Source organism: Centroberyx affinis, unplaced genomic scaffold (genome assembly GCF_046629955.1).
Source record: "Centroberyx affinis isolate AG114_WGS23_722 - 3 ecotype Tasmania unplaced genomic scaffold, CSIRO-AGI_Caff_v1 ptg000806l_1, whole genome shotgun sequence".
NCBI lineage: Eukaryota > Metazoa > Chordata > Actinopteri > Beryciformes > Berycidae > Centroberyx > Centroberyx affinis.
This window is the reverse complement of record NW_027279409.1, coordinates 76813-103238: the sequence shown is the minus strand read 5'-3', so window position 1 is coordinate 103238 and position 26426 is coordinate 76813. Positions and strand designations below refer to the sequence as shown.

General features: G+C 43.1%; 4 protein-coding genes across 4 annotated transcripts in view; 1 reads left to right on the top strand and 3 right to left on the bottom strand.

Annotated features, from left to right (window-relative positions):
- LOC139644963 (paxillin-like) overlaps positions 1-8504 on the bottom strand; it is a 31303-nt gene extending 22799 nt beyond the window's left edge. Inside the window, exon 1 of the mRNA XM_071520511.1 lies at positions 8331-8504. Within this exon, the coding sequence (XP_071376612.1) occupies positions 8331-8343 (13 nt within the window). The 5' untranslated portion in view covers positions 8344-8504. The remainder of the gene's footprint in view (positions 1-8330) is intronic.
- Positions 8505-9492: 988 nt separating this feature from the next.
- LOC139644960 (coiled-coil domain-containing protein 63-like) lies at positions 9493-14398 on the top strand. Its single transcript, XM_071520508.1, has 10 exons — positions 9493-9557; positions 10279-10395; positions 10640-10762; positions 11019-11200; positions 11356-11540; positions 11691-11899; positions 12418-12492; positions 12675-12861; positions 13210-13380; positions 14256-14398. The coding sequence occupies exons 2-10, from the start codon at positions 10285-10287 to the stop codon at positions 14396-14398; spliced, it is 1386 nt and encodes a 461-aa protein (XP_071376609.1). The 5' UTR covers positions 9493-9557; positions 10279-10284.
- Positions 14399-15545: 1147 nt separating this feature from the next.
- Positions 15546-18975, bottom strand: myl2a (myosin, light chain 2a, regulatory, cardiac, slow). Its single transcript, XM_071520531.1, has 7 exons — positions 18921-18975; positions 18053-18145; positions 17313-17388; positions 16804-16908; positions 16593-16671; positions 16282-16330; positions 15546-16082 (listed from the first exon to the last, which is right to left on the bottom strand). The coding sequence occupies exons 1-7, from the start codon at positions 18921-18923 to the stop codon at positions 15978-15980; spliced, it is 510 nt and encodes a 169-aa protein (XP_071376632.1). The 5' UTR covers positions 18924-18975; the 3' UTR covers positions 15546-15977.
- Positions 18976-22861: 3886 nt separating this feature from the next.
- cita (citron rho-interacting serine/threonine kinase a) overlaps positions 22862-26426 on the bottom strand; it is a 37522-nt gene continuing 33957 nt past the window's right edge. The window contains exons 44-49 of the mRNA XM_071520510.1: positions 26274-26354; positions 26085-26163; positions 25682-25864; positions 24540-24718; positions 24331-24425; positions 22862-24055 (exon numbers count right to left, since the gene is read on the bottom strand). Coding sequence (XP_071376611.1) covers positions 24032-24055; positions 24331-24425; positions 24540-24718; positions 25682-25864; positions 26085-26163; positions 26274-26354 — 641 coding nt within the window. The 3' untranslated portion in view covers positions 22862-24031. The remainder of the gene's footprint in view (positions 24056-24330; positions 24426-24539; positions 24719-25681; positions 25865-26084; positions 26164-26273; positions 26355-26426) is intronic.

Genomic DNA, 26426 nt, shown 5'->3' with positions numbered 1-26426 from the left:
ACAACTGCATTTAACTAAAACTTTTAAAACCTTTAAAAACAAACAATTTAACAAGCTACTGATGTAGTACTTATTGTAGTTAAGCCTCCTAATACGGGTGTGGCCACAACACACAAGTGACTGTTGACTGCAGTCACTTTTGCAAACAGTCTTGTGGTTGACACCTCATCTCTTTTTCAGTTCCACCAGACAGTAACACCATATCAGGCTCGAGTCGATGATTCCCCTTTCCCTGGAACATATGCTTGACCTCACTAAAATGTGTATGGAAAAATTTTGTTGTCAAGTAACTGTCTACAGATTTTTTTTTTAATCAGAACACAGACGAGTTGGTTCAGAGGCTCTGTTCCATCTGCACTAGTCAACCAATGGGTCATGAAATGACTTTACTCGTGGCTGCGAGCCAATCAGAGTCACAGTTGCTCTTTCAACCAGTAGACCAGTCAGGGAAGCCCTAGCTTCTTATTGGTGCCACTCAATAACAGCCTCTTTAAAAGCCCATCCCTATGGCACAGTCCAGCTTCTCTCAGGACCAGCTGATCAAGTGTTTTGCTATGTGGCAAGGACCTTAAAACCATACTTGTCTGGTCTTGCAAACACTTCTTACTGTTCTCTAACCACACATGTGAGCCAATGGATGTTTGTGGACCCACTAGAGCTCAAACAAAGGATAAAGGCTGTCAGTCAACAGAGCTGGATCCAACACAGTCCAACCAATTGCATCACAACGTTGAGCCAATGGAGGTGGTTCCGACAGAGGATGAGGTGCAGGACATGGAGGCTGAATATTATTAACCAATCAGCATTCATATCCTTCCCTGCAGATAACATGAAGAAATAGCCAAATGAAGTTGTTACATCACCCCTTCATTTGTACTCTTATCTCTTTCTTTCTGCCCTCCCAGATTTACAGCGGTTACAGAGTAATAATGAGATTCATAATGTTAGGCATAACTGGCAATATGCTAAATATAGCTTTTAAATTGTTAGGGCATACCCCTCAAGAAGAGAACAGAGTCGCTACAAATCATATCTATGGTGACTTTGAAGTACAGATCTTACTGGTTGGGTTGCTCTAGTCCTACTATCATGTATGTATATGGTCATGATCAGATGTATAATCATTTCATTTAAAAAAAATTGTACATTAATTAAATAATGGAATGGATTATTAAGCTTAACGATAGTGTAACAACCTCTATACAGGGCTCAAAGAACGGAAAAAACAGTGAAACAAGAATATTAGTAACTGAAAGGAACCAGTTGAATAAGATAAAACATAGACTCTCCTCCTGCTGTCGAACACCTCCATCCCTCCCCTCCCTACTACCCCACATCTCTGCCTGTTGAAAGACTTTCAGAGAAACACAGAGGTAGTTTGTGGGCCCAAGGGCTTTCCTGTGGTTTACATGGTGCTCATGTAGTTATTTTGGGCCTCTGTGCATGCAACAGTGTGAAAAGCACTTTTGAAATGTTTCAACAGCACCGAGTGCACGCCATTTGTTAAAGATAGGATAGGTGTGGCGAGAGGCTCATATTGAGGGTTTTGTAGCATTTCACACCTTAACTTACAAAAGACAGATGATACCTTCTGAGGTCTATTGTATACTCTGTAGCCCGGGGGGGGGAGTTATTTGTGATGTGGTGAGTGTGGACCTGCGTCTCCACCCCTGAGCCATCGGTTCTGGCTGGTTCTGTCTCTCTCTGGGTTGGTGTGGGTCACAGGACCGGGGACAAGCTGCTCTTTGTCCCCCTCTGGCAGGACAACGAGGGAGGGAGGAGCGATAGGGGAGGAGGAGGGAGGTTAGGAGGGTCTGGAACGCAGGCCAAATCCTTCCACTGGAAAACAATCAGCACTGTTGCAGCGCCAGAAACACTGTATGCACATGTGTGCGTGTGTGTGTGTGTGTGTGATCTACACTACTCTTATAAACCTGTAGAGGGGTAATCCTGACCCGGCATCATTGAAGCTATCATTAACCCAAGTGGGTTTAAGTCTAGATTGGGCTTTCTGAATGATCCTCTTTAACAAGCCAGACACTGATTGTAAATCCAACTGAAGCACAAGCACTCTGTAATTTAGAAACACACACACACACACACACTCATGCTCACTCTCTCTCACATGCACGCTCACTCCTGTTCCCTCCCTCCTGCCTCATCAAAGGCCTTCATTGTGTTGGCCTCCCTGCTTTATATCCCAAATAGGCCAGTACCAGTACCAGCAGTCTGTTAGTGGCTATTTCAACCTATGCCAAGCCGCAGAAAACCTTTTCCGCACAATCCCACCTCCTAATCAAACAATGACGTGTTATCTGAACCCACAGACAAATCAACCATCCAGCCATTGTGAACAATGGCATTTAGGAAGAAGTGAAAGGATAGGCTAAAGGAATATGCAGGTACGTGTAAATGACCATCTGACATCGAACGGGCAAAATTTCACATCAAAAATATGCATTTATATCAATGTGAGCAAAGAACCACAATTTTTCACTTTCACTTTTTTCAAAATAACATGGACGTAGATGATTCTTGTTTGTAACCACAATCAAACCTTGCAATCACTGTGGCATCTTTATCTACTGAGCAAAACTATTCTACCAGCTGCTTTCCTGTTAGAGCATGCGTCAGAGGATCAGCAGCATCGTATCAGCTGAGCTGTCAGTCACTGTCAAACTGACTGCAGGGAGGAGAATCTCTGCAGTCTGGTGAATTCAGCAGGGAACTCATCAGCACACACCAGGATAGGGGAAAAAGACAGCTTTAGGCACATATATATTTATATATATACACCCAAATATGCTGAGGGTGGGTGAGGCATTGGATATGAAAACGCAACATACAATGACAATAAAAGGAAATCTTGAATGTTTCTCCTAATTTCGCTTCCTCTCATCTTCATTAGACAACTCGCTGAATCAGTTAACTTTACAATAACTGCTCTGGTTGCCTAGAAACAGACCAACTTTGACCCAGTGGAAATCAGCTAAAACAACAGGAAGGAACTGCAGCATTCAATAAGACAGCTGGGCAAACCAGTTACTTCTGCTCAGTCATGAAGCCAACATGAATAAGACACGATGAGGCATGTCCACCAGTCAGAATCTCATGACTCCCACAGCGACTGCGGCCTGCAAACTTCATGCTGCATGGGAGTCAGTTGGTTTGTAACAGACAATCCTCCTGTCCGCCACTGGAATAAAGGTCAAGGAGAACATTTCCCGTCATGAAACTTGTCTCCAGCTGGTAGAGAAGCTTCCCAATAAAAAGGGCTCATTGAGCTCAGCTGAGAAACAGCAGGACAGAGGAACAACACTGGCACATACAGTAGCTAATGTGTTAGACCACAGCCAAATCTATTACACACCCTTACCATGGCCTGAGTCCTGACACTCCTCAGTATTACTCTTGGCTTGGAAAGATATTTGGTTGACTGGGAGTTGTTCTATATAGACCCAGGTGCTACAAACCTAGTTGTTGGTATATCTACATTGTCATCCAGCCACAAAGCAAGCACAGAAAGGAAGAAAGCGGTTGTTTTACAGCAGGCTGTTGCTACGTGGTGTTGGACCAACAGAGAGATGACATGATGGTTGGCTGAGTGTAGAGCCGCCGCTGCTTAGTCAGCTTCCCCTTCAGAGCTAACTGTCCACACCAGCAGTCTGCTAGCTGGAGCGTGTATGTGTGTTTATGTGTTTGTGTTTGTGTGTGTGTACACCATATGTTTCAAAGCCTAGCAGCATTCTTGTTTTAAATTTAGACAGATGGACAAACCCTGGAGGAGATAAAAGGGATTCTCTCCAGCTCTGAGACTCTAATTCAATGTGCGATTTATGTGCATGTGTTCCACACGTGAAATTAATTACGTATTGTCAGCACACCTCTTGTTTCATTAAGCTGCAGACATTAAGCTGACACTGCCAGTGTAGTTTCTCTGGTGATAGACAAAGCATTGCCAAGTCACTGTGCCCACTTGAAGAGGAAGTTGAGTGAATGATCTGCCGGGGATTTTTGATAACAGGAACTTCAAATGTTGACTAGATTTACACTCAAAGTCTATAAACAGAGGATGAGAAGAAAAATAACAATTTAGCTTCATCAAGAAGATTTTCTCCTATTTTCATCTCAAACTAACAAAAGTCAGATAAGTAATTCTGCATGGTTCTGATCTAGCCAGCCACTGATTTTGCCTACAATGCATATTTGTGAATTCTGATAATGGGTTATGCATTTTGCTAAATTCAATTGCTATTACGAGCCAGAATCCATCAGAGTTTAATTAAAATATTTAACATCACTAATTATTTCCCTATAACCACTTTAGAGTTATTGATTCATCGCTGCATCATAATTCAGCAGGAGTTAGGAGTCATATTGCTGAAAATAAGAGCGACTGGCAAGTTGTCCTGCCAGTAGGGAGAGAGAAAATAACTCTTCTTTCTCCAGGTTATTATGCTATCAAATTATCATCTCCATAACATTCTGTCCCTAATAAAGAGTGGCAAACTACCCCTCAGACATAAAGATGACGCTCTTGTCACAGTCTCTAACAGAGTATGCAGAAGAACTGACAAAAGTCCATGTGTGATGCAGTTAAATGAAACAGCTGTCTGTTGTCTTTCTTTCAGTGTATAAACAATCAGCTAAACACAATTTACACCCAGCTGAGTGTCTGGGAGTTAGCGAAGGAGCACTTCGCCCACTCCCACTCCATGAGTGACACTTCAAACGCTGCGGCTTTAGCTGCCGTGCTGACAAGGCTCTGGGGAATCACTTCACTTCAGATGATGCCACTAAATTGACAATGAAACACTTCAGTGAGAGAGAGAAAAACAGACTGGGAATACACAGACAGAAAAGAAAACTAAGCGGTACTGTGGATCAAAGTGAGTGAAAGAAAGATAACTTGGGAGGCTATTTGACATTCATGTCTTGTTGGTGCAGGCCCAGAGCAGTGAGGCAGCGAGCGATGCTTGGCAGCGCTGATAGCTGAGAAGGGGGGTCAATGCAAGTTTACCTCAGAACATGCCACAGCGGCTAAACCAGGAAGCTTGCGCAAATAGAAGGAGAAGCAACTGACATAAACCTGTGTCTAGCATGAGGAGAGCGAGGCTTTCGGATCTAAATTCCAGTCACTATTTCTGATACTGACTCCATGGAGTGAAACTTTCACAATAACCAGCGATCAAGCATTACAATGTGCCTGGTATCCAAATCTTCCTAAGGGTAATCTGCTCTGCCGCTCACTCAGCCAGCTTTCAACTGTCAATAGATCGCAGCCTGCAGCTTCCCATGTGGTTCACCACGGGAATGATGGGAGTGGGGAGAGGGGGAGAGAGGGGGAGAGAGAGAGAGAGAGAGAGGGCGGGGCAGTGCAGTGGGTAAGGAGGATACATTTTGGCTGAGGCCCAATCCCTGCATGTGGGCCCGAGCCATCCCCTCTGCTCCCACACTGTGCTGCTGCTGGAGGAAGCATGAGCATCCAGCCAACCAACATGTGTGTCAAAGCGTGTGCATCTACACATGTTCCAGTCCCTTCAACTTAGGAGAAAGGTAATCCTGCCGCTTTGCTTCAGATTCACTCATTCCAATTCAGGGGTGTCAGGGCAACAAGGGGGCGAGTGAGGAGGACTAGCAAAGACTGTCAGAGATAAACGAGAGAGAGAGAGAGAGAGAGAGAGAGAGAGAGAGAGAGAGAGAGAGAGAGAGAGAGAGAGAGAGAGAGAGAGAGAGAGAAAGAGCGAGAGATGGGTGTGGGTTGGTGGGAGGTTCCTAGGTGCTGCTGGCTCAGCACTTGAGAAGAAGGACTGTCCTCCGCTAAAAATACATGTGGGTTACATTCTCCTCTGTGGGCCTGAGGTGGATGGATCCCTATGCTACCTCACTTCAACTCTCCTGCTGGCGGTTCCCCCCCCAAAAAAAATCCTCAGCTGCATTTAAATCATCTTAAAAATGTAACTCTCCTTGCACTGACAGCGTCCATAACCAGGTCAAGGAAAAATACTAAGGACAATGCACATGGAACTTCGCTGTTGTCCCTGTGAAACCTTATATGCTCTGATACTGATCACACCATCCATGAGGATGCAGCATAAAACATTGGACTGGAGAGTGTCAATATTTCTCTAACTTTGGGAGTGTGTGTGCCACACCCTTACAGGTCTATTCTGAAAATCAGGAGAGAATTTACAACCCTGTAGCATGGTAATTACACTGGGTTGTGTAACTCTCTTTTTTAAGCAGCTACTTTAAGGGAAGCCCTTCGCCCGTGTAAGCCGAGAAGGTGTCCATAAATATTGACTGGATATAGAATGACAAATATTCTTGGCACGGCCTCTTAGCAATCCAGCCACCACACTTTTTTTTCTAAAGATTTATTTTTGGCATTTTATGCTTTATTTGAGAGATATAGTGAGAGAGAGACAGGAAGGTATGGGAGAGAGAGCGAGGGGAGGACATGCAGCAAAGGACCACGGGTCGGATTCAAACCCGGGTCGCTGCGGGAAGGCCTGAGCCAAATGGTATGCGCCCTACTCGGTGAGCCACCAGGGTGCCCCCAGCCACCACACTTTTAACCAGGAAACTTCATTTTGGCTCCATTTGTACCAAATTGGATAAAAGGTATTCTGCTGTGGAGTGAGCAGGATGGTGAAGACTAGGAAAATACAGTTTTTTGTGTTTAAACTGCTTGTGATGGACTATTGTGCCCTTTAATATAATTTCCTTTATGCCAAACATTCTGCAGGAAGTAGCCTTTCCCTGCCTAACAAACAGCTTGAACAGGTATTGCATAAGATAACAGACGATCTGTACTGGGAATGACAATGAAATGTGAACGTAGAATAGTTGTAGCTTATTTCTGATAGTAAGTCCACCTGCAGTCCACAGGATGGTAATACCTTTTGGCTGACTTCAGCAGGACATTTATCATCTTTGACTTTACGAACGCATTCTGGTGGGTTTTTTTTAGCATCCAATGAACATGACTCCCTCGATGCGTTTCACGGATGTCCTACTAAACTTAACCTTACAGTTGCCAGGGTAAAGCTTAAAGACTTTTAAACATTAAAAATAAAAAAAAACCCTGGTGCTGACAGCATTGTGCAAGCTGCATTACCTCTGAGGTTTTCCCTTTTTATCACAGAGCATACTGTTTTACATCACTGAGGGGGACTTCACAGCTGCTTGTTAAAGTTATTCTAGGCTACTGAAATAAATTAACGAGAGATCCTACAAGGTGTGGAACAATCCCCACAGCCAAAACATGAAATCTGTATATTTAACCTAGTGCTCTACTATTTGGCGAATTTTAAGCAACTAAACAGCAAAAGAGCAGCCTTAAGAGGGAATCTACCAGGGAATCTTGTACATCAGGAACAGCGCTGAGCTCCAGACACTTTCCCTGTCACAACTTAGCCTGAGGCAATACATTTTCTGCTGTCACCAAGTGTGCTATAATGTTAGTCTTATCCTTACAGGCAGCAGCAAACACAGAAAGCGCAGCACAAATATAGCACCAGTGTGTGGATCTGTGTGGAATCAAGACTATACACTGGAGCTCAGTGGTTTCCTGTGGACCTCCAGGGGGCCTTGAAAGGATCCCAGGGGGTCCCCAGCTAAATGAGCAACAGTTTAAGTTCACCAACAAAAGACTTCACGCTCTAGAAGTTTGCTCAATGAGAGAAGGTGTAAGGGAGACTGTTTTCATCACAGGTTTCTCTGCACCCAGTTAGCTTCCCACCTGCACCATAGACTGTTATGTAAACCTGAAAGTCATATACAACAAATCTTCTCAGATGGGGCTCCTCAGGTCAGTGTCTCATCAAATGGGGGTCCTTCGTGCATATCTATCTGTGAGTCCTGTGCATTAAAAAGTTTGTGACGCCCTGCTGCAGCCCATCATCCCTGGCTGTCTGCATGGTGTGGGGGAATTGTGAAAGAATAACTTCACCCAAAAGAACAAACCAAGCTCCAGCCAGCGCGTTGTAGGAACCGCTGGCTGACGTTCACCCAAATACGCGTTATAAATATGTAGACAAATCTGCTACTCAACACATCAAGCTAATTATCGAAATTAGCCTGCTGACCGATGCTTCCTGAAAACATTTCAGCACGCGGGGCCTGTCTGAGCATAACCCCGCGCGGTGAGCAGCTTAACCTGGATACCTGGGTACATTTCCACCGCTGAGCCAAACAAACAGCTGCCGACCCTCTGAAAACCTCGGCTGGTTTGATACGGATCTAGCGCAAGCATGTGGACGTTTGGTCACATGAATAACAATGTACAGGCTAATTTAATGTTATGATGCCAAGGCGAGCGAACTTACCTAAATCATCCATGGTGCCGGAAATCGCTTCTGCGCTGCGAACCGAGCCGGTCCTCTTCTGTCGATCACAGCTGGACGACGACCGTCAATTCGGCTGTAATACGCCAACCTCAGATCACAGATCTGCCCGCTGAATGCAGTGAAGTTTTCAAGTTCCCTGCTGCTCGACGAGCCTCAAACAGAGCGGTCACACACAGCTCGCCCCCCTCTGGAGCCTCCAGCAGCTCCACATCCAGAGCGGAGCGGAGCCGGGCCAGCTGCCTGACGGCGAGCCGCGAGGGACATCTAGCGGTGCAACTGCAGCACGGCACAACCTAGAATAGAATAGCATAGAATAGAATGGAATAGAATAGGTAAACTCAGCACTGTGTACAGACAGACTTCCTCCACCAACTAACCTCTTAGCAGAAATCGACAGTTCTCCTCATCGACAATTCATTCATTATTTCTCAGCAGCAGTTACGGGCTAAATGCCACTTAAGCACGGTATTAAATCTCAATATGGCCTTCATAGAGAGACTGTTAATTGCAGCCGTTTACTGACCATGCGCACTGTAAACTGCTTCCCCCAACGAATAATCCCTATAATATTGCTGTAATATCCCTATCGGGATTTACAGTGAGTCTGTGGTACAACGACATTATAGTGACCTTATCGTCATTTATGGTATTTTTCTTTAGCTCCTATGCGATTGCCATTAGGATTTCAGTGGTATAATTTTTGGCCTATAGAAGCTGCATGATATTTTATATTTGTGGCGACATGTATAGGCTATCTTTCCTAGAATCTATTGTTGGATTAATATAGTTATTTTTCGTATAGGCCGTATTATGCATATTGTGGCCATATATACACCAGCAGCCCTTCAGTCCCCATTCTGTTTATTTCATTCACTTGAACGGCCGCTAGAGGATAATCATGTGCTATAGAAGTCCAAAGCCAGGGGCTGCAGTCACTGAGGTTACTGTGTTGGATTATTCGGTGGGTGCAGATAACACGCTTATGCTTGGTTTGCAAATTGGATTCGTTTTTATTTTGATTCTATGTCAAATGAGAAGTGTCTTGTTTTTTTCTCATAAATGTTTGGTTTTAGTTATTTTGACTGTAATGGAGAAGAGGAATGCGTCTTGTGTCCAGTGGTTAAAAAAAGGCCTTGTACAAGTAGGCTACACACAGATACAGAATTACCTTGGAAATAGGGGAAAGCGGGGTAAATTGTCACGTGGGTAAGTTGTCTCAACGGCTTTATTTCTGAAAATTAAATATTTTGGAGCCAAAAGTCCAATTACAAAAATGTTCACTTTCTTAATAAGAGGTTACCTATGTTGAATATAACAGTCGAAGGCAAAACACTCTAACATAAAAGCAACTTGTATACCTGAGAGTAAATAATGAAAATCTTTTCTTAGAAAGGAATCAAAATAATGACACATTGTGACACATAAAAGCAAGTAGGCTATCAGTTATAACCTGATAATACATTTGAATGGTTTAATGAAGCTGTATGCTCAGAGAAGGGACCTTAGTCAGGAAAGCCTGGTGGGGCATGTTGTCACACTGATTTCGGGGCATGTTGTCATAACTATCCAAATCCTTTTTTTGAAATAGCTTTACAATCATTCTTTTCTGAATAGATATGATTTTGGTATTTGCACCCACAAACCTTTGGCTTGTGTAGTAAGTGGCCTCTTTGCTGGACCAGACTCACATACACTGACAGGTTACTCAGTTGGAACTTTAGGCATGTTTACAGAGGAGGACTTTACAAATTTACAAATGCTTTGACAACACATATTTGTTTGGATTTGAATTTGAAATTTGACATCTAACAAACAAGATTCCTTTATACTGTACTTAGATTATCTGATGTAAGATATCTACGGAGCAAAGCAAAAAACAAAGATACATCTGCAAAAATAATAGTTTGAATGTTGAATGTTGTCACAGACTAAAATGGGAACAGAAATCCTTGAGGAGGAATACAAAGACGTCTTGGCAAAAAATGACCATTACAAGCAGCTCATCAGACAGCAGAAGGAACATTTGGCCTCTCTGGATTGCAAGGTAAAATACACAGAAATATGTTACATATAAGCTATTGTTATGGCTTACACAGAAATATACTGTAGTGTAAATGTCTACGCCATCTCAAGGTTTTGAGATGGCTTAATAATATACCATATTATTCTCTGTCACTATGAGGATAGTCAATAAGGTCAAATTACAGACTGTCCCCCCTGGTGACAGAGACATAACAGTGTAGTCCATTACGTTTTGTGGCCTGAACTGTTTTCCTGTGTGGCTCCAGATCAACGAGGCACAGAGCCGGATTCAGGAGAGGCAGGCAGCTTCAGGTGGCAGGCTCAAACAACAGGAGAAACACCGCCATGAGAGGAAACATGTCCTCATCCTAGAAAACAAACTTGACCAGGTACTAATGCTAATGTAACCACAACAAAAAGAAACTTCATTTCCATCCCATACTGTTCAATTCTTACCTTAATGCTAACTTTAATTTTAAACTGAACCCCCCCCCCCCATGCTAACCCAAACTTTAACACTCAAACCTCATCTTCATCCATCAGTCTTCTAAGTCAATGTTATCCACAACCCTATGCTTATTCCTAACTAATGAACCCTACAAATTGTCCCTAATTTGAACCTCAGCCCTAATTCTTGTGTTTTAGGAAACCAAAAAGTTTGATAATTTGCTATCCAAGAACAAGGCTATCCGTGAAGACATTGACCACCTGCTGAAGCAGAGGGGCACACTGTGCAAGATTCATAAGAAACTTAACCAACAGCTGGCAACACAGCACAATATCATGGAGGAACTGGCGGAGATGTCAGTCAATGCCTACAACCAGAGGTATGGTTGTGTGTGTGGGTGTGTGCGTGTGTGTGTGTGTATGTGTGTGTGTGTGTGTGTGTGTGTGTGTACAGTAGCACTGGCTTGGTATATTGGTCTGTGTAACCCATGAAGGTCTATGTGTATATCTCTGACCTAGAGTGTGTGTGCTGTAGGTCAGAGGCCCTGACCCGTATGCTAGAGGTGAGGGAGCGCAGCAAGACAGAGACAGCCCAGTTCCACATGAGGATGATGAAACTGAAGGTTGACATCAACCATCAGGTCAAACTGCACAACTTCATGGAGAAGAAGTTGCAGGACATTGTTCCTGTTGGAGAAATTGAGGAATCCAAGAAGAGAAGTATGATTTTACATGAAGAATCCCATCTACCCACCCACATCACTGAATGTCATCGTAATCCGAGTTTAGACTAAGCAGACATCATTTCCAGAATAATTCCACATGCTGACTGGTTAATAGTGCTAAAATGTTATCATTTCATTGGTGCAGAGGCTAAGACAGCCCAGCAAGATCAGATAGAAGATGAGAAGCTGGAAACGGTTCACCGTACGCTCCTGGAGGTGACTGGAGAACGTGACCTGTGCCAGATAGCCAAGAAGTTCATTGACAATGAAGAGAAGAATTTTGCTCTCTTCAACTACATCAACGAACTGCACAACAAGAGCAACATGCTGAACAACTGCATTGACAAGCTGAAGGCATGTACATGCTCACACACACATGCACACACATGTAATAGTAGTATATTATAGTATAGTATAGTACAGTACAGTACAGTACAGTACAGTACAGTATAGGCCTAATAATAATAATAACTTTATTTATATAGCACCTTTAAAAACAGAGTTTACAAAGTGCTTTGACAGTCAAAATAAAAGCAGAATTCTCAAAATGTGAATTTAAAAAGCAATGAAACAATAAACGGATTAAATTCAGATAGGAGGACAGAGGTGGAAAAGAGCAACATTCAAGTAAATAGTAAGATACCCTACTAATAATGGTATAGTACAGTACAGTACAGTACAATACAGTATAGTATAGGCCTAATAATAGTATAGTATAGTACAGTACAGTAACAGTATAGACCTAATAATAGTATAGTAGTACAGTACAGTACAGTGTAGGATAGTACAGTACAGTATAGTTCTAGTTTAGTATAGTATAGTTATAGTAATACTATAGTAATAGTATAATATAGTGTGTGTTCCTCCCCCAGAGTGACATTCAGCTCCTTGAGCTGGAGAACGAAGGACATGACGATCAGTGTAAGAGCCAGCTGAAGGATCTGGAGGTGAGTCTTTATGAACTTCTGCTTTGGAACTGTAACATCTAAATGTCCTGATCCAGGTGGAATCGTCTCTACATTGATTGTACCAGGGTTAGGAATAGATAATAACCAAATCAAACTGTGTGTTTTGAAAGAGTTGAAGAGGCTGTGTTGTCTTTCTGTTCCCGTCTCTTACTGTACTGCAGGTCCAGCTGGAGAAGCAGTGCAGCCTGGGCAACTCCATGGAAAACGAGTGCACCCTGGTTCTGAAGCGCATGGACCAGCTGATGACTGGCATCGCTGACCTCTTTGCCAAGATAAACCCAACACCTGTCACTGAGAAACCGGGCTGCAGCACCCATGTCACTCGCGACAACGTCACACAGATCATCGGTAGGTGGGATGGACAAATTTTAAACTCCTAAACATGGCCATGAATACGTATCTCTCACCAGTGATAAATACGGGCAAGCTCTAATCCTTGCTAAACTGAATTCTATTTGGTCTCAATGTGAGTCAGCTGTTATAAAATATTTTCTCAAGAGAAACTGTGAGAGCTACATAATGAACCATTTTTGTGAAGAAAGACAGAGGAAAAAGATCTACGTGCCATTTCCTTTTGCTGTTTCTTGCTGGATTTTTTTAATTACAGAAAAAATACATGCAATCTGATCTGCATATTACAAACCCCCTGGGTTTATCAAACTGTTGATCCCTGTTGTGATTGTCTGTGTGCTTCAGGCATCCTCGAGGAGAGTTTCAATGAGCTGCTGATGCTGCTGACCCTGGCCAACATTGAGGAGGCCGAGCAGATGGTGTTGCCCCCTCAGAATCCACTGCTGGCCCGCCATGACCTGCTGCCTGCTGTAACCCCGTCCAGCGTAGAGGCTCCCTCTGTCACAGACCAGCCGGGTATAAAATCATACTACCTAACCATTAACCCCCTGACCTTTCAAGGGAAAGTCTGGGATATGATATTGGGCCAAAAATGAGTAGTGTGATGCTCTCGGAGACCAAAAATGCCTTTTGCAAAACCCATGTCCTCATGGTCTTTGTGTGATATCACACCCCTATGCATACCTTTACTCTTAAAATACATTTAAACATGCAATAAGCAATATTAGACCTTACAACCAATCCTGAAACTAACGTGTGTTATTTGGAAATTTGATTGAGACATAATGTTATAAACCAAATCCACACAGCAGCCAGCTGTGTTGTTGTTTTCACTTCTTTTCTAAAGCTTGTTGTCAAATTCTGCTGCGGAACGAAGCTCCTCCCGGTCCGTTCAGTAGCTTTTCATTTTTTTAAAACTAGCTTGTCTCCTCCCTCGCTGTTTGAAAGCGGCGCTCTCCCCCTCCCAATCCTGAAATAATTCTCATAATGGCGGAATCGATGAAGCAAGGTAGGAAACCTGGTAGGTAGGTAGGTAGGTAGGTAGGTAGGTAGTGGGACATGTAACCTTCAGCGGGAGAAAGATCTGTCAAAGTGAGACTGGTAACCGGTGACACTTCTCCACAGGTACGGTTAGCTTAGCTATTAGCCGTTATGCACGGTGCTTTGCTCCGTAGTGCAGTGGCTTTGCTGTGCTTTATTTACACGTGTTGCGGTTTCTGTCACCCTCTAGTGGTTACAAAATTTCACTTATTGCAGCTTCAAGTAAACCTTTAACTCTGGTCTGCATCTAGCTCATTAAACCATAAACTTATTTTCAAAGTGTGTTAGAAAATAGCAGTCATGATATGTGAATCCTCTTTAAACCATATGTGTATGTGTGCGTGTTACAGCAAGTGAGCAGCCCCTGGACTTCCTGAGCCTGCGTGCGTGCGTACTGCCCTCTGTGGTGCAGTCGGAGCAAGGCGAGTCCTCACGCAACCCCCCTGCTAACCAGAGAGGCAAGAAGGCGGGTTTGACCTTCAAGTCTGCCTGATCAGACACACCCCTATTGGCAATAAACAAAATATTTCAGCATTAATACCTGGTATTTTTCTGTTGATACTCAGACGAGTATTAATGGTTGTATGTGCATAGTTTGACACAGTATTTGTATATTCATAACAATTTGTAGGGGTTTACTACACTTAGATTTTTGCAGAATGGGTTAGTATCTCAAAAATTTAAATCAAGTAAAAGGTAAAAACATTAACTTTAACTGGATAAGTCATACTGAGCAAATCTGTACAGCATTTCCCTTAACCCCTGAACCCAAGAGAACATCAATGAATATTAAAAGAATGGCCATTGATCTGTGCCAGCAGGTACAGCTGGGGTCAGAGGGATAATGTACTATTTCTCTGCAGTGTGCATGTTCCACTCCCTCAATGGCCACAACCTACTCCCAAGGACTGTTAAAACAGGCCGCATGATGTGAGCTCAAATGTCTGAGTTGATCCTGGCACTTATCTCTCGCCCCTCTTCTCCCCTCCAGAAGACAATACTTTAGTCTGACTGCGCCCCCCCACCCCCACCCCACTGGAACCTCCAGCTGGAACAACCGGGGATTTGCACCCCCGCTGCCAAGGTCTCAGAGTGGGGTTGGTTAGGGTGGTGAGGATCACTGGGTGCCATCCTATTGTGTATCTGGAGCCCTACCCTGTGGTATAACATTACCCCCCTCACATCATCACGGCACTAAAATAACAACAGGGCTTTGTCTCACTAAACCCCTCTCTTAGCCCTCTCTTAGGGTAGCCAGACATTTTTCATGAGCGCACGCGCAAAACACATCTGCTAGAAATACAGACACAAACAAAGACACATGCGTGTTCTGAATTTGTCTCTTGGGGATTTCAGAGGACCATCCACGTACATCCTGTATTCCCTTAAGTACACACATTCACTACCTTACATGGCATTAAAAGAATAGCGCTGGTATAACCATGTGAGCAAGCAACCCATGATCTTATAAACCTGTAGAGGAGAGCAGCTGTCACAGGAACCAGCTCTTTTGTATACTCACTACACTGTTCCTGGTTTGTTTGCCTCCTTGTCTCATTGGGGCCCAAATCTGACCAAATGTTCCAATCATCAGAATGAGAAAGGAGGGTAGGCTGTCTTCTATCTTTGAAAACCTTTATTTGAGGAACATGCAGAGACGTAACAAATGGATATCTTCTATGACAAAAATCAGCAAGTGGTTCTGATTTATTGTACAAAACACTGGGTAACATAAGGAAGAGGAATCCAATTAGTCTCAGGTGAATGTGGAAACAAACTGGGGACGAGACAAAAGGGGAGCAAGACATCTCACTGTGTTGATGCTGTCAACTGTCCATTTTTTGGGGCCAGGGAGAGAAAATTATGTCTTGATCCTCTTGCGGCATGGCTGATGGAGCACTGGCATATATCTTGAGTGAATACTGTATAGAAACAATGCAACCAACGTGAAAGGTGAGTAAATAAATCATAGTCCGTATCTCCTTCAAGGACAAGGGGCAGGTGTCAGCGCCACCAATGGGCTAGAGATGAGATCGGTCTTCCTATTTGACAGACGCGTTGAGAAAGAGGAGTTACTCCTGGTCCTTTTCCTCTCCGTGGGTAATAATGTGAACCAGGTTCTTGTAGTCCAGGTTCCCAGCCACATCTGGGGGGAAGGCAGCGAACATCTGCTCCATCTAACAAACAACAGGCAGCGTTTACTCTCACATTGATCAGATCTTGAATCCCTCACCAAAAAATCCAGACAGTGTGAAATCCGGTCAGTGTGCGTGCTAAGGTGTGAATGTGTCTCATGTGGATGTAGCTGATCATCATTGGATTGGCCCACACATGCAAGCTGGTGTAACAAAGTAGTGTAAAAAGATGATCATTTACCTCTTCAGGGGAGAATCGGTCTGCTTGCGTTGTCAGCATCTGTGTTACACTGGACAGGAAGGAGAAAAGATCACATCAGCTCACATGTGAAAATACAAATGTAATGGCTCCAGTCTGTTTCTACCAGGTGGAGCTGTTGGTGGCCTGTACTCAATCTCAAGGTTGCAGTTTACAGATGCTTAGTGGGATGAATGATTGTGGACTTGGATGCAGTCGTGAATTGTGATTGATAGACTATGCATTATACATTGGACTGCTGTTTACACAACACTCCTTCCAATGAAGGTTGCATAAAGTGTTAGGCCACTTACTAGTCCTTCCTCAGCACACCTTTTCCCTCGGGGTCAAAGACTTTAAACGCATTGAGGATGGTCTCCTCTGGGTCAGCACCTAGATACATTCAAAGTAATTACAGTTACAGATCTGGCAATATAGCAGAAATGTATACGCAGATTGACTTAAGTTTCCTCTTTATGATGGAGGTTTCCTCTTTAGTGCCGTCCATTTTCACCTGCGCCTTACCTTTCAGCTTCTCCCCAAACATGGTGAGGAAGACGGTGAAGTTGATTGGGCCAGGAGCCTCTTTCAGCATCTCATCAATCTCTTCCTGCTTCACATTCAGGCGCCCTGTGGCACGAAACATCCAGTAAGATTCAGTAGCCACACTTCCAAAAAAAGATACTATCCACAATCACACTAATCCTGTCTCATCTGAATATATCTGAGCATAGATACACACAGCTTCTCAGAGTAAGAGTGCTAACCGGTGCTGCCCTAGGATCCATTTTGCATTTGGGCTCATGATTACTGGTCAAATAGCCAGTGATCCTATATCAGCAGTCATACTTGAAGGCCAAATAACAAATTGCTAAGTAACATGGGTACAAGAAGCTCTATATTTGAGACTCTCGACTCAATGAGGCTTACTTCTTAACACAATTAGAGGTGGAACCTTCAAAGACTTGGCAATTAAACTATCAATTCACATCATTTTATTTGTCTGGGTGATATGTGACATGATGATAACCCACCCAGAGCAGCGAAGGTATCTCTCAGGTCGTTCTTGTCAATGAACCCGTCTCTGTTCTGGTCCATGATAGTGAAGGCCTGGGGTCAAGGCACAGTAAAAGGTACATTTAAATCTGTCTCTTTCTCTGAGGAGGGAGACTTCTGAACAGAATGCAACCACATTTCTTCCACATGCCTTCAATCCATTTGTCAGAAAGAAAATACCCGATCGCTGTCGCACATGGTTTTAGATTCCCTTCCTCCAATATTTTAGTGTGCCATCTTTATAGATGAGTACTGTTAAGTATTTATAACCTGCGAGCCCCCGGGGTTTAGGCTGGCATTCAGGGCGCACCCAGCAGTTTATCTGCAGCCTAATCACTGATGACAAAGCCTGGATGTCTGGGCACCAGTGACCCTCATACCAACATACCACAAGCCTCGCTGCATTCATGCTAGGGACACACAGTAGACAGGTGGGCATACTCGGAAGATGAACAATGGAGATGGAAAGACAGAGGAGGACGTAGAGGGGGGAAGAGAGAGAGGACAGACAGTATGTGTCTCTGTATGTGTAAGACAGTGGCTTCATAACCCATATGGTGAGTTAACAGTGGTGTTAAGACAAAATTCATACTCCATTTCCACAAATCTCCTGTCAACCTCAGCCAAATGTAAGCCAGTATAACGAAGATGTTCTTAGTGGTTTAGCAACATGCTTATTAAGGGTATCCAGCCACGGGTTGCAGGGTGACTCTCTCACCTCCTTGAATTCCTGGATCTGTGCCTGCTCAAACATGGAGAACACGTTGGAGTTGGCTCCCTCTGCTGTCCTCTTCTTGGCTTTCTTGGGGGCCTTTTGGCAAAAAGAAAGGAGAGGAGATGAGGCAGAGAAGAGGTACAGAGCAGAGGACGAGACATGGATAGTAACTGGATTGTAAAGACACAAGCCTGACACATCTTTTAGAATAAACCTACATATGATCATTGCGTTCTCTATCTGTCACACTGCATGTCACATAATAGCATTGAAAAGGAATCATGTGGCCTTGTGCCTTGTGGCATCGAAATATAATATGTTAAGAGCATCAAAACCACCACAGATGCGTTGATAATCTTAGCCCACTGAAGGCAATACAAATGTAATGCTAATTTCATCTGGATGTAGGAAATGGTCGAACAAACAATGCCCAATGCTCATTCTAATTTACAGCTATCATTCCTGGACCAATCCATGAAAAGGCATGGCCTGCAATTTGGGATGCGCTGGAGACAAGTCTGTACACAACTTAGTATGCATTCAAGATCAGCTAAGAGGTCGGCAAAGAATGAAACCTTCGGATGGAAAATAGTTTACAATTGCAAATTCTTTTATTTTTGCTTGGTATTCACCTTATGATGCTGGCATAAAAGTTTGTCTTAAATTATGACCACAGAGCCATCTCAGAACATTTAAAATCTCTTGCTTTATCTATTAGCTACCTTAAAATAGCCTAGATCTAGATGATGTACAGATAACTATGAGAGTCCATAATCATTTCATCTATCTGTCAGAATGAAGGCAGCATCCTCTAGTCTCCAAGTGTCGGTCCTTACTACCTTGAACAACACTGACACATCAAGTGACTTACCATGGCTGAGACAGGTGGGAGGTCAGGCGAACAATGATGCCAGTGAACAATGGGGAGTTTCTGGGTGGCCTTTTGTAGCCCCCAACCCTCCGCTCTACTGGACGATATTTATAAACCATGCCCTCTTTAGGAAGTGACAGGTAAATTATGCTTACACACGCGCTTCATACAGCCCATGCAGTATAGCATGTTCACAAAAACCACAGGCAGACACACACACACACACACACACACACACACACACACAAATACACCCCTCTAGTGGCCGCTGCCCCCAGGTTGACATTGGGCTAAGAGAGTGGAATAACAGTGGTTTAGAATATCAGGAGCAGGCATGCTAAAGGTTAAAGCACTTCATTGCTCTAAACACAACACACCACTGCCTTGACTGTCCCAGAGTAATTATGTAAATACAAACAGCAAAGGCATGAACTGGCAACCCATTCTCCAGTCTCATTTTTCTCCTACTGTAAATGACAAGAGAAATGGTGCAGCGCAACTCAGGATGAAGCAGATTTGCTCCACACAGGATGGAGCTACAAAACTGGGCTCACTATGGCAGAAGTCAGACATTCTTTTTTTCTTTCCAGCTGACCAATGATGATTCCTTGATTTGACTTTGGAACTAATCCCCAGTGTCCAGTTTTAAACACTTTTCTGATAGAATTTCAGAAATCAGATTGGATTAAATCTGAAAACTGAATGAGATCTGATGTGGCGGTAATGCACCTATAACACTGGTTGCCAAATCTGATCATTGCAGAACTGACCATTCAGATTGGGATTTTCTTAAATATTGTTTCTGTGGATTCAGGGTGGATTTAGAGACATACCATGCATTATATATAACCAAGGAATTGTGATGTAACTGGTGAATATATGGGGAAAATAAAGTCTATACATCTTTGAAATAGGTTGAAAAATTGTATATAATGTCTACATTTTATTAAATGAACAAAACCTTGTACAAAGTCTCATAACAAATGCTACCATTGCAGCAGGATGGTCCAGCTGGGCAGTCAATGAGACACGCACTTGTGAACCTTTATTTTTAAAAGGATCCTTAATTAATGAATGAATGAAATGGCTTTGTTTTGAATTATTTTTGCCACACAATGAGACTATGAATTTTGCCTTGAAGTTCTTATGCATTATATATCTCAGTAAGTGAATAAAAGTAACATGCAAACTGTCTTTACGCATGTCTTTTGGACCTAACATGCTGTAACATTTGTCCAACAGACGGCTAGAGGTCTATACAGCCAATCTGGATTCTTGATCTTGCTCAAAATCAACAAGACTTGTATTGCATTCATCACCAAAAGCCTTCTTTAAAAATAACTTTAACATTTTGATCTGTCTCTGTGCGCCAATTGTCCTTTGTCTGTAGTCGATGTAACATGTGATGAGAGGGAATGTGGCAGTTCCCAGCTCATTAAGTCTAATTTATTGACCTGTCAGGAGTGCGAGGCTACCACCCTCAGTTGATGTAGAGCCACATCACTCACATGCTTCTTTGCATGACTGGCATTTACAAGCCTACCTTTCCCTGACAGTCATGGTTCACTACAGCTCCCTATAAATCTCAAACCACCTGTATATCTCACACTAATCTTTGACCCTTGACCTCTCACCTTGTGGTTGAGTCTTATTGTACCCGATACTTTATCATACTTTGAACCATGCATGAAGGTGATGTGAAACTGTCCTGTACTTGGTGATTAAAGTGATTCTGATCAGGAAATTCAACTGACTCTCAGACAGTGGATTCATGCATTCATTTTTTTGTTTCTTTTTAATTGCTATTTGGTTAAAGAAGCAACCATGGCCCAAATATTACCAGTAAGATGACCTGCACCTCCACTGCAAGTTAACAACTGTGATCTACACTTGAGTTTAGAAAATATTAGGAACACTCACTTCCATGAAATAGACTGGCTTTCACACGGTAAATCCATGTGAAAGCTATGATCCTTTGATCATAGCATGAAGGGGACATGTAGGTGAAATGGAGGAAACAGGCTAAAGAAGGATTTGCACCTTGTGACTTTTCAGACATGGATTATGCAAAATGGTGTGCAAATCAAAATTAGGAAGGTGTTCCAAACACTTTGTACACCCAGTGTTGGCGCTAAAGAGCTTTTGGGAGGCTAAGCTCAGGGACGTCAATAGCAGTAGGTGTGACATACTAAAGTGTGACACCGCTGACACTGTGAACACCGCCTTACAATGTGCCATGCCTATCTACACCATTCACAAGTCCTCCAGTATCACTTGCGGTTGCGGAGTTAAGAAAAAGTGACAGTCTGTGAATGAACTGAACACAAGAGGTGAGGCAAGGGGTGTGCGATCTAAATAAAGAGAGGTGCTGAAAGCCTCTCTCCACTCGGTCCGCTGCATCCTCCCTCTCGGTGTCAAATAGAAAGCTGTTGATGGACCAACAGCAGATGTCACTGGTGTCATTTCACAGCGTAGTGTGTAGAGGAGGTTAGAATTAGCCATGTTATTGTTTCTATACCCAGTGGGGTGGACACCATTGTTGAAGACTGTCTGTCTCCTTCAGCCCTTCTCAGTTTCTGATCCAAGCAGCCGCTGCTGCCTGGCACGCTACTGTGTCTGGAATGGCAGGCCATTGTCACAGTAGAGCTGCTCAGGCATTGGTTGAGCGCTGGGATCAGACACCTATAAATAGCCTAACAAACCTATTCCAACACAACGGACATGGACAACCGGCCATTTCACTGGCAGCCTCAAGTGTGGTGTGGAGATAGCACAGGAAAACAGGAAAAAAGGTGACAGTGACTGAAGAGGGATATAAAGGAAAAGTTGTATCTAAATACACAGGCAGACTGTTACCTGCTCACACAGCCATGCACCCACACCCAACCACAAACAAGCACAGCATAACAAGGAGAACTCAAGTGAAAGACATTGGTTATAATATTTAATATTCTGTGACAAAAACTCTACAGGGAAAGCTAATAAAACTTTTCTTAGCAAACATCAATATATCGAGCGTTATGTTTCAGGAGCATGTGAAAAGAAACACATAAAAAAATAAAAGCAAAATAAAACGACAGGATGGGTAACCCTTTCATATACAGTCCTGTTTTCCATTGTTGTATGGAAACTGGTATAAAACTTGTGCAATCTGTAGCACTGGGTGCCTTGTTGAACATTAATGACCACTGGATCAGTTCTGTCGTGGCTTTAGTACATTCAGGAACATGTTACATCTAAAAATAACCATACTGGCTTTGCCAAGTTGTGGAAACATCTCCTTATGGAGTGCTGTGGGAAAGGGAAGCCCCATTGCTTAGAGACACACTGGGCAAGTTAAAGTATGACATCTCATCTGTCTATATTCTAAACATAGCTAAAAATCACAAAAATATACATATACTATTACCATATGATGTACGGAAATAGATTCAACTTTGTCAAGACTAAGCATGGACACTATATACTAGGACTGATTAATAATGAGCCAAAAATCCATTTGGACGGATTCGATGTCTTTGTGATGCTAAGGCTGGAAGGCTAGACCTTTAACTTGCCAAGAGTGCCTTTATGAAAGAAAGAATAGAGATTCAGTAACTATAAAGATATGCTGTTACTGTGCAAATGGGGTACTGTTAAAAGAATGGGGATGCCATGTCTGAGGGCGTTTCCTTGATTCACGTGCTTCATTGTTGAATCTTGGGAGTTAAAATATAACCCAAATGAGGCAGAAGCAGAAGACAACACTCCGTTTCATTTCAGATATACATATCCATGCCATTTACGGATCAGAAAAACAAAGACTATTTTCATCTTCAACTTGAACAATTTGGGTTATATACAATATAAGAGAGATTGTACAGAAAGAAATGCTCAAGTACTATGTTGTAAGCTTCAAACATGATCCCCCCCCCCCCCCCCCCTTCTTAACCAGCATGTAGGTTTGCCTTTGACAGATGGAAGTGCATACACAAGTTGGATCCAGGTACAATCACTCACTTGATCAAGGACATTTGGACATATTAAAAGAATACTCATTGAACATTCAAGAGGACACATAATCACTTTCTCTTTAACAAAAATAGACATGGCTTGTCCAGCCTTGAAATTCCTTCTCAGTATATATAAAATTATGTCTGCCTATTTACAGTCAGATAGCATTCTGAAGAATTAGAAAGGTCCTGTTCCATTGCTGCTGGGGGTTGTGGGTAGTGCAGTTTTAGTGTCAACCTGTTAAAAGGGCAGACAATCTGGTGAGTAGGTATGGTTCTACAGGGCAGAGGAGGGGTTTTTTTGTTTGTTTGTTTTTTTGCTCCAGCCAAGTCCTGTCACAGTCCATGAAGTAACCAAAGTCTCAGTAGAAGACTGAGATTAGTGGAGAATGATTGTGATTAGCTGATAATGATTGTGTGTGGACCATGTGAGCGCAGGGCTGGAGCAAGAGCTAGAAATGCTGTAAGATGTACTTTCCTGCCCTGATCTGTAGCTACCGGGGACAGAGCCGAGCATGGAAAGGAGCAAGTTGAATTAATACAGTGAGTCTTTCAAGTCCACTTCTGCCATTTTTACTAGTGACTGATTTTCTAAATGTGGACATTTTGGCATTGTCTTGTGAGATAACGTTGCTACGGCTGTGCTTATCTATTGCAGCCACTACTTATGTCTGCAGTTAACTAAGGCTAGTAAAACCCACCGAGTCAGGTCTTGAGTTGAGAAATCATGGCCTAGAACTTTGAAGAGAGTGCTCATAGAAAATTCAAATCAAATTCCTGATCCCCTCTCATAGGGTACAGAGCAGATATTCAAATAGATCCTGAATGACCCCGCTCAAAAAAGTTGTTTATATGGCATTTCATTGACCCTATATTAAAGCCAGGTCAATTCATTGAGAAAAATAACCTGATTCTAATGACATCTATGTTTCACTTTATTTCTTTTCTTCTGACAGCTATAGTCGCTTCCTCTGTGGGTTTGTCAAATTAGTGACAGATGTGTGGCAGTGTTTCATCATGAGTTGGTGACATTCTCAGTGGTACTCTGCTCCCTCCCACCCCTTTCCAGAGATAAAGAGCTCTGTCCATGCTGGGTTTCTTGCTCTGCTCTGCTGTCAATCAAACAGATGATTGGTCCCATACCTGTCACAAAGTCAGTAACATGCGATCAGCTTAACATGTATGCAAAGACTACTGATGAATGTTAAATAAGCAAAAATGAAAATGGGAAACAGACAACACAGTAATAATTCAGGAACATGGGTTTCATTACCATCATTAATCTGAGTATAAACAGTAGTGCATCAACAGTGTAGAGAACAACTGCAGAGCAGACATAAAATCCTACAATGTGTAACCTATTTAAAATCGTACAAAGTGTAACCTATTAAAAAAGATAAAAAAGAATGTTAACAGACCTTGTTAACAGGGTTGATGGGCGTGCGTCCAGAGCCAGTATGGAGCCTCTGCCGTTCCTCAAAGCGTCCGGGGGACCTCTCCCTGCGTACGTCCATCAGTCGGCCGGGTGAGCGTTCCATTCGAGGGTCTGCCATGGCCCTGCCTGGGGATCGCTCTAACCGGGGGTCTGCCATGGCCCTGCCAGGAGACCCCACTATACGGCCCTCCAGCATCCTGCCGGGAGACTTCTCTCTCTCCATCGGACGGCTGGGGGACTTGTCGCGCCGGAACTCGGTGCGGGCCTCTCTGTAGCGGTGAGGCGTGCCGGGATCTCCGTGGACTACGGGACTGGCTGCCAGCCTCTTAGAGATGTGCTCATTGTAGGAAGGAGGCCCACGCTTGTTAGGGCTATGGGGGAGGAGAAGACCGTGGCATAAAGACGGGAAGGGATCATTGATCAGAGGAAAGGGGTTTTGTCTTGGGTCATGGGCTTTGCTTGGGCCGCGGGACTCCAGGCTCTGTCAAGGGCTGTGGTGAGGAGGATGGGCTCACTGTCAGGCTAAGGTCATTTAACAAGCTGTAGCTCGCTACTATTCACAATGACAGTAGATGAAACTCAACTATATTTGGTTTTCTAAATTAGAATTGAGTTAATGGCTGACAACAAAAACAAATGGAGAACAAATCTTTGAGTGGCTTCCAAAGCCAAAGTCAGCAAAGTGAGTAAAATAAGGCTCAGTTGTTCATGAGCTCCAACTTTCTTGTTTGTAACAGAAGAGTCTCAGAACATAAAAGGAGGAAGACAGTCTTTATTCAACAAATTCCTTTCTACATTTGAAAGGAGGCATTTTAAAAAGTAATTTGATTTAAAAACATCAAACCTTTCTTAGGCTTTGTTACAGATAAAAAATGAACTCTTCCTCCTGCAAAGAACAAAATGTAGGTGTTACTCCTCTGGTATACAACCTCATGATAGATCACACTAAAGGCCAGTCTCACACTCACCACCTGTGGATGCCAACCTGTGCCCTGCAGTGCCGGCTAGTCCCAGTGACCCTTTAATAACACCTGTATAGATGGGATAAGGGAGTGCTATGTGCTAGGAAATCACTTAGTTGAGAATAGTGACTAGAATAGAACTCAAGGGTGCAGTGACACAGAATACAGAATATTTGCTATATGTACTGACTTCAGAAATGTATGATAGCACGAAATGTATGGGGACTCTTGACAGAGACAGCAAGACAGAGGAGAAGGCTGGTGGTGGATTAAAAATGTCACCAAAATAATAGTGTAAAATACCAAGAGAGTTTGAGCAAGTTAGTGTGGACAGCAGCATGTTGAACAAACAGTCTTTGCATGTATCCTCACCTGCGCCCGGACCCGTTGCGCTGCAAGTCTCCCCCAGCCTCTTGGCTTTGGGCCAGGTTGCCCTTGCAGCATATGACCCGCAGTTTGTTCTGGTAGGAAGAGGCCAGGTAGATGGCCCCAGAGGAGATGGCTGGGCCCAGGTAGCGTGGGTTCGGGATGTCCAGGTGGGCATATGAGTGAGGCCTGGAAACAGAGAAGAAAAACAACTCAAGAAGCCCAGGAAGCAATGGGAAACAAATGAATTGTAATAACTTCACAGTATGTAATGAATAATTCTGGAATCAAAGTCTACAAACTCATATTATAAACTAAAAGAAAACAAATTATATCTACAGTTCCATGCTATGAGTTTGAACCCTATGTGATGCACTGGTACCGTAAAAGGAGCAGTAGGCAGTCTTACCCAAGAGCAGCATGTCCCTGGATCTCAATCACGTCCAGAGAGTTGAAGTAGGTCACAAACAGGTATGGTTCTCTATAGGCTGAGATGGCAAAAAACACTTAACTTTCTGCCACATATTGAGCATTACAGTGTAGAGAAAAAACATCAGACTTTGAAAATGAGATTAACAAAATACTGGTTTTCACTAACCAAATGAGAGAGGCAGACGACTCCATTTGATATCGTCACTTCTACTCCTGCGGCCATACGCATCCACAAAGACACCAAATTCTACAAATAAAAGTTTTAGTTAATATCCAAAAAAATAAAAATAAAAATAAAATGTATGTATGTATATATATA